This window comes from Triturus cristatus, chromosome 10 (assembly GCF_964204655.1).
Source record: "Triturus cristatus chromosome 10, aTriCri1.1, whole genome shotgun sequence".
Lineage (NCBI taxonomy): Eukaryota > Metazoa > Chordata > Amphibia > Caudata > Salamandridae > Triturus > Triturus cristatus.
In genome coordinates, this window is record NC_140593.1 from 410,240,123 (window position 1) to 410,254,466 (window position 14,344).

Sequence of the window (14,344 nt, forward strand, 5' to 3'; positions counted from 1 at the left end):
CAGGAGGATATTGATGAAGAAATCGAAGCCGAGTATAACATCCTTAAATCTCTTTCCGATCATCCCAACGTAGTCAAGTTTTTCGGGATGTATTTCAAAAAAGACATCAAGGCTGGTGACCAACTTTGGCTCGTTCTTGAGGTGGGCAATTTGTAACACTAACAAAATTACTAACTGATAGAACATCATGTTATTGCACTTTATGGACAAATAGTTGACCACAAAAATAATCGAAAAGCTGCGAGTGTTTTTGAATTACGTTTGAAAAAATGGAAAATCTTTCAATCGGATTTTTCCTGTATATATACGCTAACCAGAATCTGGATAAATGTAATATATATTGTTTAGACCAGTGTTTTTGAAAATCTAGTTCTGAGGCAATACTAATCCTAGTACAGCTGGCTAGGTAAATAGGGATGTAGTGCATACGTATTAGCAATTATTCATTAGGGGTAGAAAATCATATTTCATGAAAAATGTGTAAGTGTTTAATGTGCTGGCTGGTGTCTTGCGTGCAAATTGAATGCACTATTTAGTATTGATGCAATATATTTTCTGCTTGAAGTAGTTTCCTGCAGCAGAAAAGCATACAAAATGTTAGGCTAGTGAAAACTTCCAGAATTCCATGACATTTTGTGCGACATACATTTGTAAATACCATGAGATTTTTCTGGCGTGTTTTTCCATGGGTATAGAATATGCATTATGTGCCTAAAACTAGATATGAACATACGTTAGTTTGACACGTAGGGATTGGTACAGCACAAACACATTTTATGAGAAGACGTGTGTACTATACACGGTATGTTTTTAGTTGCTCAATGCCAGGAACATAAGAAGAGTAATGTGATAGAGAGAAGCTAACATCACAATGACAAAACATACTTAAATACCATTAACAGCCTGCATTTGGCCTCTTGATCCTTGCTGCGTTTGCTGCTGTGAGTATTGGTTTGTATGTTATTTCGAACAGGTGTTCAATTGTTCAAATTTCCTTCAACTCTTGGTGTTTCTGACTCCAGCTTTATCCCCACATTTAAATCGTCATGTTTTAGTTTATTTTAGGCATTTATGAGGCGTCATTAGGGTGGTTTGACATTAAAAACTAGAACTCACTCAACATCACCAAGTGGACAGGCTTTCAAAAGCAGCAGCAAAGCTGGAGAACCCAGGTCATCTAGGAGCTGGAAACAATCAAGTCTACAACAGTTTTCTGAATTCCAGTAGGTCAGATCCATGAGGTACAGTGGCATGGAATTGCATTCATGACTGCTGCAGGAGAAAAGGACCTGGCACCTATTGTTGTGAGGAAAAATAGTAGGAATCTCCAAAATAAACCTGTTTTTAAACTTTAAAGAGTGGCAGGGAGAGTACCACCAACATGTTTGGTTTAAGTTTTTGTTTTGTCTTACACATATTGAACTTACATTGAATTTTCCTAGGCTCTATATTTTTTTTTTGAGTCACCCTGTTAGAAATGGGATTTTTGGTTGGGTGAGGTATGCAATCAGGCCAGGCAAGAACCACCACTCTACTCAGGGTAAGTTAGACAGACAGACAGACACACACAACTACACACACAACTACACACACACACACACTCTTTTGAAGATTAAATGCAAAAACCGTGCTTAAAAGTTACTAACGGTCAAAAGGTTGTGAGGGACCAGTGTAAATCCAAAGTTCGGGTGGACCACAATGGTGGGCAGCCCGGCTACATAAACCATGCAGGGCCCTTTGAGAAAGTACCTTAGATGGAGCAAAGTCTCAACACTGAGGTCATGATGCGCTGATCTTTTTGAAACAGTTGGGTCACTGTGTTGTTGTTGAGCTTCACTGAGGTGAAGACAATGCATCATCAAGATGCGCAGAGCATCATCGTTGGGCTGTGCAGGCTGTAGAACCACTGTAATCGAACAACCTCTGTGGTAGCTTCGAAGAGCGATGCGTAAGTTCCGATCAGGTGGCGATGGCTCAGTTTTGTAGTAAAACAGCTGCAGAACTCACTTCTGACTCCCAGAATTTGGTGAGAACACCTCAGACAAGGCAGAATCCAGCAGAATTGCAGGAAGCCTTTTGTGTCCCTGAGACTTAAGAAAACAGGAGGCAAGCCCTTGGCAATCACATGGAGTGAAGGCAGAGTCCGGCTCTCCTTCAGCAGAGTCATGAAGCAGCAGGGCAACAAGCAGAAAAGCAGTCCTTCCAGAAAAGTAGTCCAGTTGAGTCCTTTAAGCAGCACAGCAGACCTTCTGACAATGGTTCAGTTCAAGATCCAAAAGTGCCAGATTTTAGCAGGTCAATGCTGGAGGGGGTGACTTCAAAGCAGCTCTCTGAAGTAGATATGGATCCCTTTCAATCCAGTCTTGTCTGCCAAGCTACAGGTAAGGGTGGGTGGCAGGGGGGTAAATTAGTGCTTTGTGTGTGGACAGAACACTACATATTGAAATGTAAGTGTCGCCCTCTCCAATTCCTCCCTGCCCAGGAAGACCCATCAGAATGCAGACGAGTGCTCAGAATGCAGATGAGCCTCACCTTACTGTGTTTGGGGCTGTCTAGAGGGAAAGCACCAAGTGTAGCTGTCACTCAACCTAGACGTGTATTGGAGACAGGCTGTAAAGTACAAAGAGCAGTAAGTGCAGAGAAATGTCCACTTTCTAAAAGTGGCATTTCTAAAACAGTAATGTTAAATCCTCCTTCCGGGTGAAGTTGGATTTATCATTATAATTTCAAAGATATAAAGCATCAAAAAGCTAGTCCAGTCTGATCAGGAATTAGTTTAAATGCGTATTAAGAAATCCTGAATGCTAGCCTATGAGAGGAGTAGGCCTCACAGCAGTGAAAAACGAAATAGACTGTTTGTCACTACCAGGACATGCAAAACATAAAAGTTAATGTCCTACCTTTTGATTACATAGCACCCTGTCCTTAGGGTTACTTAGGGCTTACCTTGAGAAGACATGTATGTAATGAAAGGGGAGTTTGAGTCTTGGCAGGAGGTTTTATATGCTAAGTCGAAGTGGCAGTAAATTGTACAAACAGACACTGCAGTGGCAGGCCTGAAACCGGCTTGAAAGCCTACTTCTGTGGGTGGCACAATCAATGCTGCAGCCCACTAGTAACATTTGAAGTACAGGCCCTGGGTTTATGGTATACCACTATATGAGGGACTTACCAGTACACCAAATATGCCAATGTCGTCATGTTTAGGGGAGAAACACATGCACTTTAGCACTGGTTAGCAGTGGTAATGTTCTCAATGTCCTAGGGCCAACAAAAGAATCTGCAAAAACGAAAGACCAAAGGAAAAAAGTCTGGGGAAGGACCACCCTAAGGATGACTAGTCTAACAGATCCTTTGTTTTTTTATTTGATATTAGTTCATTTGTTTCTTCGGCTTCATTACTGCTTTTGAAAGTGTCTGTTTTACCTCTGCTGCGCTTAAATTTCTGCTACCATTTGGTTTGCTTCAGGAACTTCTAATTTTTGTACAAGCACATATGTGCACTCCTCTGCCTGGCCTGGCCTAGATTGTCCCTTCCTCATTGTTTGCCTGTACATTCCAAAGGACTACATGGTATATTCATTGATTTTAGCACGTGATGCTTTTCAGGCATTTATAACCTTCATCAGGCATCTTTGACGAATATATCTACTTGTCTATGGCATTGCATCTCTACTGTGAGAGTGGTCTGACTCCTGTAAAGATCAAATAAAGATAAAGTGAAATTGCTTGCTCCACCACATGCTGGGTTGTTAGGGGAAGATCGCTGTCATGTGGGTAGATTGCATTCTGTGCTTCTGTCTTGTGAAGCAACCCCTAGGCCTCCTTCACAATTATTCTGATTTCACTGTGAGAAATGATATTGTTATTATCCATTTGGTAGGGTATATGGGGAATTTTCCCCAATCCGTACTTCTGGTCAGAAGTATACTAGTATGCTCTTCCTGCTGGAATTTCTGAGACCTTTTTTCGCAATTGGTCCTAGTTGTTACTTTGGCAAGTGGTACATTGAAAAACACATTAATAATAATATTAAATACTACCTGCATGAGCCATTCTCAGTGCTGGATCGGTGCTTCTGTAGTTTCAGTCTGAGTGACAATCAACCTCATATATGCATCCTGCTTACCATGTAAGAAAACCCTCAACTTTCTGTGGCTCGAATTTGACAAAAGGCCCAACTTTACCATAGATTGTGGTGCATATAATGAGCCACAATGGGGGGGGGGTGGTGCTCAGAGGTCTCCGATGTATAAGCTTGTTTCTCCAGTGATGTTTGAGGCAACAGCCATGTAGTGGAGGAATAGGAGCTCTGCCCGACAGACCTATGCATCCATCAAGGAGCACGAAACAAGAGGAGCCCGGCCAAAAACAGTGAATGGGTCTTCTTTCCTTACTATGAAGATATCAGTCACCAGTTGAGGATTTGAATGCTGGTACCTCCTTGTTGCCCTTAGCTTCACTACCTGTCTGTGTAGTAAACAAGGAGGTCTACAAGGAAGATGCAGAAGGTTTGCATCCAGGACTCCGGCTTAAGAGCAAGCATTAGTGGATCTTCACTAGTGTACCTTTAGTACCTGTCAAGCAGCTCCATCAAGACAGATAAATGTTCTTCAACTCCCTTGATAATGAATACTGGGGTGGGAATCGTGATTCTGAAAACCCTCAATCTGTTGCACTCACTTCCATCACATATTCAAGAATATAGAAATTGTGGGAAATGGTTTCTTGAGTCTGAAGCAGTTCTAAAAGATGAACCACCTTGGCAGTCAACAGCAAATCAACTAGGGACATTCATTTAATTAACCAATCAACAAAACAAACAGCACAGCATAGTAATTTCAGTACCCTGGAGAAAACCTTCATGTTTTAGCCTGTAACACGAGGAGTAGAAGGAAGGGTTCAAAATCAAATAATACCTCATGAGAGTGGACATTATTTCAGAATCCCTCCCAGATGGCAAGAAGGCCATGGGGCCTCTGTGCAGAGATGCTGTCTAAAAGGAATTTACAAAAAGCTAGAATGCATTCTCCACTGTAGATTGTGATCAAACCTCTGTTAATTTGGTCTTCTGATGTTCCAGTGCATTACCATGACTGGCGCCAATAGGAGAAGCTACAATGGCTGCTCATTCAATTAGCTTTAACGCCACCTGTCCCACTCGCATATTTAGTAGCCTCTAGTAACCCTTCTCATCTTTTAGTGCCATTTCAGGCTCTACCAGGTCTTATCAAGAAGAAAGAAAAGTTTGACAATGTTTTGTTATTGTCTCCTTAAAAGTTGGAAGGAGAATAAGCAGCTTCATTTACAAATTACATTAGATTATTGTAGATCGTAGAGTACCTCAGACCGTGGCATGTAAGATCTTTTTAAGGAGCAGGAGTGGCTCACCACTCCCCTAGAATTTTGCTTTTCACACATTGAAACTGAACTTGGCTGATAACAGAGCTACTGAGGAAAGGCATACAAGGCATCATCAGACTGTATATGCAAGCTTAAGTTTGTGTGTCAGGGTGAAAGAAGAGGTTCATATCTTCTAATCAACTTGCAGACCCTCACCAGTTTGGTAATGTATCTCCCCTATCAAATGGAGGTTATCCATCCCTTCTGGAATAACTGAGTTAAATCCAGTTCCTCAGAGAGGAGTAGGCAATAGTGGTAGGGTTTGATGACTTCTCTTCAGCCTTTGCTCAGATCCTGGGTTCTTACCCAGGGTAATGACCCCATTATACCCTTTCTACAGACAAGGTACAGAGGCATTTTCTTTATCGGGATATTATCCTGGCTGATGTCCCAATGCCATCAGCCATAAACAAGCATGTCAAGATGAGCTAGGATCTTTTATGTGTGCCCAATGTCTTTATTACTTTTCAGAAAGCTCTGTTTCATTCCTGCATGATTCAACAACCTCCTAGCTTTGTAATCAACATGAGGATAATGTTTTTTTTAAAATTTCTGTCCAATAAAATGATGTCTGGAAATGAGATCCAAATGTTCCTCTAAAGAAACAATTTTGCTATTCACACTAGTGAGAATAGTGGGCCTTCTGGGCTTATCGATTCAGGCGATTTTTACTAACTACCCTTATTCTCCTCATTCATAACATTGGCGCAAAACTCATGAGTTGAGCTGCAGTGCATGCTGTTTGTGGACAACAATCTACAAAGACAGAGAGATGTCTTCAGCTAGAACCCCAATTTCCTGCTTCAATTTAATGGCTGTTGAATACCAGATTATTGGGCGTGCCTCCTTAGAGTCAAGCAATGGCAGGACATCTGTTAGTAGCCTAATGCAGCAGCGGTCTGTGGAGGGAGTTCCGTGGGGCGGAAAGGCGGGGCGGGGGAGGGGCAGGGTGGGGGGTACTAAACACCGGAATATGGATAATTGGAGGTAAGTAAACAATTAAATAAATAAAACGAATTTCGTAGCGCGCGCTGCACCGCATTTTGTGATGCAGGGCGCGCTACGAAATTCGTTGATAATACTAGGGGCCTCTAGGAGCAGCTTGGGGTACTGCACCCAGACAAGCAATGCTGGCCCCTTGCTCACTAGGGACCTCTAGGAGCAGCTTGTGGTACTGCACCTAAACAAGCAGTGCTGGTGCGCTGCTACTAGGGACCTATAAGAGTAGCTTGTGGTACTGCACCTAGACATGCAGTGCTGGTGCTTTTCTCACTAGGGACCTCTAGGAGCATTATGCAGTACTGCAACTAGACAAGCAGTGCTGGTGACTTTCTCAATTGGGACATCTAGGATCAGCTTTAGGTACTGCACTGAGACATACAATGCTGGTTCCTGGCTCACCACACAAGCATTTGCAATGTACTAGGTCTTGCATTACTGAAAGTATGAGATATTGGCTTTGCATTATTATTTGCAATGCCAATACCTCAAACGATCAGTAATGCATGGCCTATTGCATTGCAAATGCTTGTTTATGTTGGACTAAAGGGGAAGGCAAGGGATTCTACATAGTTTCACTTGGTAGACGGATTCTTTCACTTTTTATTCATCAGAACATGTCGTAAGTTTTACTCAATGCTTTTGTATTAGCGGGTTCATAATGCAGCGCCTGCATTACAATGAGTATCTGCCATCTTCTTTGGTGATAAGTTTTATCATTTCAAATAGCTTTATAAATTTTAAATGCCCAAAACTCACCTTATAAGTATTCTAATATGCAAATCAGAAACTGGTGTGAAAATATCCACAACAAAGGTATACCTGTGATACCTTGATCAAACTATCAAACCCTAAGAATGTGGCGTTATCAAAATTACAGTGAGTGCTCCATTTGTACAATGGTGTACTTTTTCATTTTCTTTTATCCGTTCGTCCTCAAGTCAAACCTTTTCTCTTGCAGTCGTTCTGTAAAAAAACTAAACAAATGACTCTGCTGGAAAATGTACTTAAAAATCAAATTTGAAATTCAGTGCCACTGGAAAGCAACAAGAAAGAGGGAGAGGGGAAGACTTGCTGTGTGTCTTCACCCACAGCCTTTCTTGTTCCTCTACAATCCACATAACTTGCAGAGTCAGGAGAGAAGAGTCAGAGTATTAAAATTAGTGCATTGCAATGTTGTCAGCAAAAGATGCCAACAGTATCTATAGCCCTCTGCTGTCTTCCTTAGAGCTGCCAACATTCCAGTGTTCTTATAAATGTGATAACGGGAATTTTTACCATACAAACTTATTTATTAATATTCAATATACATTTTCATAAGGAGAATCATCAATAGAACATGTGAATACATGGTGCAGAATTGTGGAGTGTGTTGTTGCTATTGTTGTAAATAGAAAGTCCCTGGAGGGTATGGTATTTGATGTCATCCATGAACTATTTTTTAATTTGAGAAATAGTTTTGCCGTTCAGGTTGAAATGAAAGATAGAACCCTTATTTTGGTCTACACTTCAGAGGCTGAGGTCTAGTAGTACATTTTTCAGTAAATTTAGTTTCATTTTCATATGGGTTGATGGTGTTCCAGGTATTTACATGTTCTGTTAGGACATTTGTATTCAAACAGTTGTACTAAAATGCGGCTATTTGTTTTATCCAACAAAAAATGACCTAAAAACTCTTGCATTCAAGTGAGATCTCCTCAATTTCGGTTATCTAAAACATGGAATAAATGGCAATATACAATGTCATACCTAAGAAACAGGTCTTGTCTGGTAGGATTACAACAAAGCACGCACAGCATGTCTATAATATCGTTTTAGTGTTGTCTGATGGTGCCCCCGCTGCATAGTGAGGAGATCAGAACTCCCTAGGTTTAGAATCGGGGTATTCAGAATCAATAACAATTAATTCCAAGATGGCCTCATGATCCGTGCATGCATTTTTTAATCTAGTCATGCTCGTTGTGAGAATAAGTGATGCTTTATAAGTTTAAGCCTTTCATTTGGACCTTCAGTATGACTAAAGTCTGTACATCACCGATGGTCGTGACATTGAGTCTTTGCTACTGAATAATTTCATAATCCTCCATTAGGCCTTGCCCAACTCCAGGTAGAACTCAGTATTGGACTAAGAAGATTTTTTCATGAATACTCACCAGCCTGGCATGGACTATGGGATACAAAACTACAGACTACGATTATGAAAAAGAGTTACAGAGTATTCTAGTCCCCAAACAGCATTGTTAACATTTTGTTCTTCCTTTGCTGCATTTGTGCCAGACATTATTTACCACTTAGGCAAGTTGTGGATATGATTTAAATACATGAATTGTTCTATGTGATGTGTGCTCCTTCGTTTGAAGAATACCGATGTGTATTTTATATTGTTTGAATTAAAATATATGTGCAACATTGTCTCTAAGTACCTTAAAAGCAAATAGTTATATAAGAATGTCAGTGGCGATACTTGTATCATAATTCTGCATATTCCTGATTGAACACCACCAACAACTAAAGGTTAATTCAAGTGCCCAAAGGTCTTAAGATACATACCACCAACGAAAAGATGAACAATGCAGTTCCTTGTTTCATTTTCAATGATTTTGTTCATTGAGCCTTTGCGTGTACCAATTGTGAATTTCCTGTTTTTGTTGGTTTGCACCTAAAGGACTGTCAGCTCCCTCTTGTGCATGGCTGTACTTCACAAGAACACTGACGTTGATCTCTTCACTATTGATAGCATAACAAGGCCGCACTACATTCCCATACATACTAATGGACGGGTCACAGAGTTCACGCTAGCTTATAAGGGGGTTTGCTCTATAACCTGGACAGGTTGAAATTACAATAAGTTATTTGGTGAATAGAATGTGATCTTGGAAGGAGTCTATCGCCTGATTCACAAAGCTTTTTTCTGCACGTTAGAGCAATTTTCGACAGGAAATTCAAGATTAAGTCATTCTTAAATTAGGAGTCAGTCAGACTGACAGAGCTCACAGAAGAATTGCAGCCTTCGAACCTATGTAACACCCTACTAGCTTTCGGAAGAATAAAGAGGAATTTTTAGAAGTGATGTAATACTGTCCTAATCAATCACTTGTGAGCCTACATGATCAAATGGAGCAACACAGTCCACAGGGTGCAGTGGAAATGGGTCCCGTTCAGAGCTGCCGCCTCTTCCTGTTCACACAAAACAAGAGTGTTGGGAGGCATTTATTAGTAGGTGCAGGTAGGCGCCTACAGCTAGTAAATAATACCACAACCACAAATAAGGTCCAGTGAAGTCTCAATAAATGAATCCTTGCTGGACCCTTGGTAACGTGGTTGCTGAGCAGTCAAGCTTAACTTAGAAGACAGGTGTGTAAACCATTTAAGATCACCAAAACCGTACATAAGTAAAAGAGACACCACAATAAAAATCCAACACCAATTTATAAGAGTAGAACATATTTTTTTTCTTTAAAATGACAAAAATCCAATGTAGGGAACCAGAAATATGATTTTTCAGAGCTTAAATAAAAAAAAGATGCTTTCTAGCACCAGAAAGTGTAAAGCGCTAACTGTGGCTATCAGTTGTGCTGGACCAGTACAAAGTCAAAGTTTCAGGCCAACCGCAAAGGAGCGGGGGTTGAATATGATGAGTGGTTGGGCCCAGTCATGTTTTTATCCTCTGACTTCTGACACTTATTTGGAACTTTTTCTCTTGACGTCGAACGATTGGGTCTCAGGTCCAGATTTCGATTCTTCAGAGGCTTGCTAGAGCACGATGCCACTGTGAGCCCTGGAGGTATTTGTCGTCAATGGCGAGGACTTCGGAGCTTTCAGCAGGGCAGACCTGCACAACTAAGTCGTGGTTTGATGCTCCGGCTTGACTCTCGTTGTCGCCAGCTTGACTCTCGTCATAGATGATGGTCTTCTGAAGCTTTTTCACAAAAGTTGGGAAAATCTTCTGAAAGGTTCCCTGAGGGTCCGAAAGGGTCCACAGTATCAGCAATGGGTTCAGAAGATCTGATTTGCCTCTTGGGGGGTTTGGGAATCCAGCTCTCAAAATTTACCTGGTCTGTCCAGGAAAATCCAGGTGAAGCTGGACTTGTCCTCTAAGTGGATGATGCAGGTGGCTGCATCCAACACTTACCTGTTGCTGCTCAGGGAGTCCACTCTTTATCCGTAAAGAGAAACAAAGTCCTTCTTGTGTGGAGCCTTTAGAGTGCATCAGGTGTAGTCCTTCTGAGTACAGTCCTCTGTGTTGTAGTGCAGGGCAGTCCTTCTCCAGATGTTTTCAAGCAGCTATCTGAGGAGGTATTGAAGCACCCCCATAGTAATTTCCCATTCTGGGTTGGTAAGAGGGGGGACACCGCAAACAATGGAGTTCAACTTACCACCCCCTACAATGACAAATTCCTGGGAAGTGTAGCATATTTTTGTCCCAGAATGCAAATTTCTACAAAATTCCAAATCGAGAGAATCTCTCCTTGGAGTTCAGGTCTTTCTAACCCAACCCACATGTGTGGCTAACCTTTCCCTACACTACCCTTCCAGCCCCTCTCCTAAGCTAATTAGAGTGGCTCCCATCTGACTGGGTATCAAGAAAGTGGGGGCTGACCTGGGTCCTGTGACATCTGTGCTTCCACCTTTTGAAGTTCATTTTATCTTCACAGCCCCCTTCCTGTCCCTGGCTTCTCCAGGAAGCAAATCTCCTTCCACCAAATGCCTGCATTGTTTCAGCTCCAGACCTCTTCCCACCTAATCAAAGAGCAGCTTGACTCAATTAGAAGAGGCTGCTACAGGGCTATTTTAGGTAACTTTGGGATAGTACGTTCTAAAACTACTTAACAGCAATAGTTATAATAAATCTGACCTTGGCAAGTTGTTGGATTTATTGTAGCTATTATTTTGATACTTTGAATTATGTTTCCAGCTATGTCCAATCAAAAGTTAGACGTTATTCAAGTTTAATAAAGGCTTCCCATGTTAGCCCATGGAACTAGCAGCTAAACAATGGGGAAAACAACTTGGGTTGTTTTTCCCTCACCAGGGCTTATAAAACAACATTTACAATGTCCCTGTTTTTATAACAAGGTACGCTACCCTTGGGCAGACCTAGAGCAGACCTTATGGGGGACTTACATGTAATAAATAGGTAATTTTAGGCTTTGCAAGTTTTAAAAGCAAGGTCAAATTTGGACACAGTTTTATTGTATAACCAGCCTACAAGGCAGGGCTGGCTTTACAAAGACACAAGACACCACAGCAGTGCACACGTAAGTGCATTAAATCCACTGTGGTCTCTAAACTTACATGCCCTACCATATTTTAGTGACATACAGGTAGGTTGAACCAAAATAATTACACTACTTACTATGCCCCTTTTAAGGACAGATCACTGGGCCTGGAAAGCAGAGCCCAGGGCTCTTTCAGAGTGCATAACCACCAGCATCAGTCAAAGAATGAGGGTGATCAGGGCACAAAAGAGCATTTAAATACAAAGCTCAAGGCAACAGGAACTGTCTTACCCAATGTCCCGGTACACGTCACTGCCTAACCAGGAGTGGACTGCTCCACCCAGTTTCATGCTGGAGAGGGATGTGGAAACTTTTTGGGAATTCAGTCCAAGCACGATCGAAGAGATATGCAAGTTCACCCTTTATAACAAAGTTAGATTTCTGTCTTTCTCTGGTCCCTGATTCCGATGGCGCGTGGAATAGGCATGATGAGAAGTGGCTCTCTGATCAGAAAATAAGATACAGAACCCAGGCCTCAGATTACATTTAAGCACGGCAGGATGAGGAGGACTAATTACATGCGACATGCAGATATGTGTAACAAACAACAATGTCTCAACAGGTAATATTAGGAAGACCGTTAATAAAGCATGCACATTTAGTTTTAAAAAGGGAAGATGGGGAGGCTGAAGAAGTGGTTTGAAAAATATACAAGTGGCTTATATTTCAAGTCAATTAGGGCCAGAAGAACAGTATCAGCACTATTTACATTAAGTATGCATAACTCGAAGGTACTTGTGCACATAAGTGCTCGTGAAAAGGTGAACGGCGCAAGTGACAAGTGATACAGCGAGAGGTGGCACAAAAATGAACAGTTTGCAGGTCAGCATCACATGTTAAGTTAAATGCATGAGCCAGGCTGGTTTAGAACATTTGCCAACTTTGAATCTTGTTTTTAAGGTGAGAGTAAGAAAATCCTACAATTCTCAACACTTGCAGCAGGAGCCCAGGAGGCATGGTCCCAAAGAACCAGTTTCCATTCCTGTCAAAATTAATATTATGTCAGTTTTTAATTACAGTCGGATTTTTCAACCGATCAAATTTGCTGAAATTTACCATGTGAAAAAAGCCCAGTAAATAATAGGGCATGGTAATTTTGTTGTGCAAGTTATATCTCCTTTTCAGATCAAATCTGAGAATTGCAGTTATCACATCCGATACATAACAAACTCCACATATTATTATATATTGGATGCAATAATCAACAATGCAATTTGTAACAAACATATAATTGAAGTTCTCTATCCGTCCATCCAGGGGCTGTACTATGTCTGTTATTTTGCTATGTTATTTGTAGCTGTAAGCACGTGTAAACACAGCTTCATGGCTATGGCTAAAAAAAAAACTACTTAAGACAATAACGGATCAGCCAGAAACAGCATTCGGGGATGTGACAATAAGGTTAAGCATAGATTAGCCATGTTTTATAACTGTTTTCTGAAGAAGAAAATGTTTTTTTCTACCTGAGTATTCAGGAATAAGAAATTCCACAGCATGGCTGTGACTATCGAGAAGAATCTCTCACATAGGTGGCATTATGATACCTTGGAATGCTTCAGAGGGTCCGAGATGATGAACAAAATGTGCAGAAAATATAATAAAGAGACATTTGTCATTTAATAATGGAATGCTGCTGGTGGAGGAGGCTTTCTGGAAATAAGTTAGTGCTTTGAACTTGATTCTGTAATTTATGAGCAGCCAGTGAAAGGATCTCAGGACTAGGGTTTTCTGTGCCTGACGAGGAGTCTTGGCAAGGATCCGGGCCACAAAGTTCTGAATGAGTTGTAGACATTGTGGGTAGATATCAGGCAGGGACCAGTAGTGGACCTGGCATAATCCATCTGGGACTGGATAAATGCTTTTATCACTGGACTCTGCGCGCTATTTTTGTTGTAGAGGCGTATTCTTTAGAAGATGCAGACCCGAGGAAGTGGCCTGTGGCTGCTTCAGAGAGCTGTGGGCTAATGCCCACTTGGTATTAACACGAACCCCCAAGATTCTGAGTCCCTCAGCTGCATGGGTGAGGGCCCATGATTTGTGGCCAGAATGCAGGAATCCAGTCATTTGGTGTTGAAAAAATAGAGAGTATTTCTGTCTCTGCCGGATACGATTTGAGATAATTGATAAACATTCAGCACTGGAATGCAGAACTGAATTTCATCATTGCATATAATCAGTGCCTAATTTGAGCCGGAGGTTTTCTGTGCTCTCCACCGGCACTTAATTGCCAACACCAGCATTTATGACAGTCTGACACATAGTGGCACTGCTTGTCTAATTTAGAGATTAGCACAACAATATTTTTTATAAATTCAATATGTAGTAAAAATGACGGATACCTGCTGCGAAAAGCCATTATTATAGCTTTGGGAGCCTGGTAAAGTCTAGGTTGTCACACTTGTATGTGTGTGATGGCAGTAGTTGTGTTGGTGCAGTCATTGTGAACGTTGGCAGGGGCGATGGGTGGTGCAAGCTGCAGTGACCTCTTAATGAGGACCCGGCACTTCAATTTTTTGACAAATTGAGTATTGTATATAACTTTTAGTAGATGGAGTTGCACGAGTAAGGTTCTAGGAGTGCAAAGCTGGGTTTAGTATAATTTGCACACATTGATAAACAGACCTTTGCTTGGGTGTGAAAGGGTAGCACGTGACAGCCTATTT

The 14,344-nt window shown here is 41.3% G+C and overlaps 1 protein-coding gene across 1 annotated transcript in view; it reads left to right on the top strand.

The window, feature by feature from the left end:
• MYO3A (myosin IIIA) overlaps window positions 1-14,344 on the top strand; it is a 1,336,625-nt gene that overhangs the window by 48,784 nt on the left and 1,273,497 nt on the right. The window contains exon 3 of the mRNA XM_085630108.1: window positions 4-141. Coding sequence (XP_085486234.1) covers window positions 4-141 — 138 coding nt within the window. The remainder of the gene's footprint in view (window positions 1-3; window positions 142-14,344) is intronic.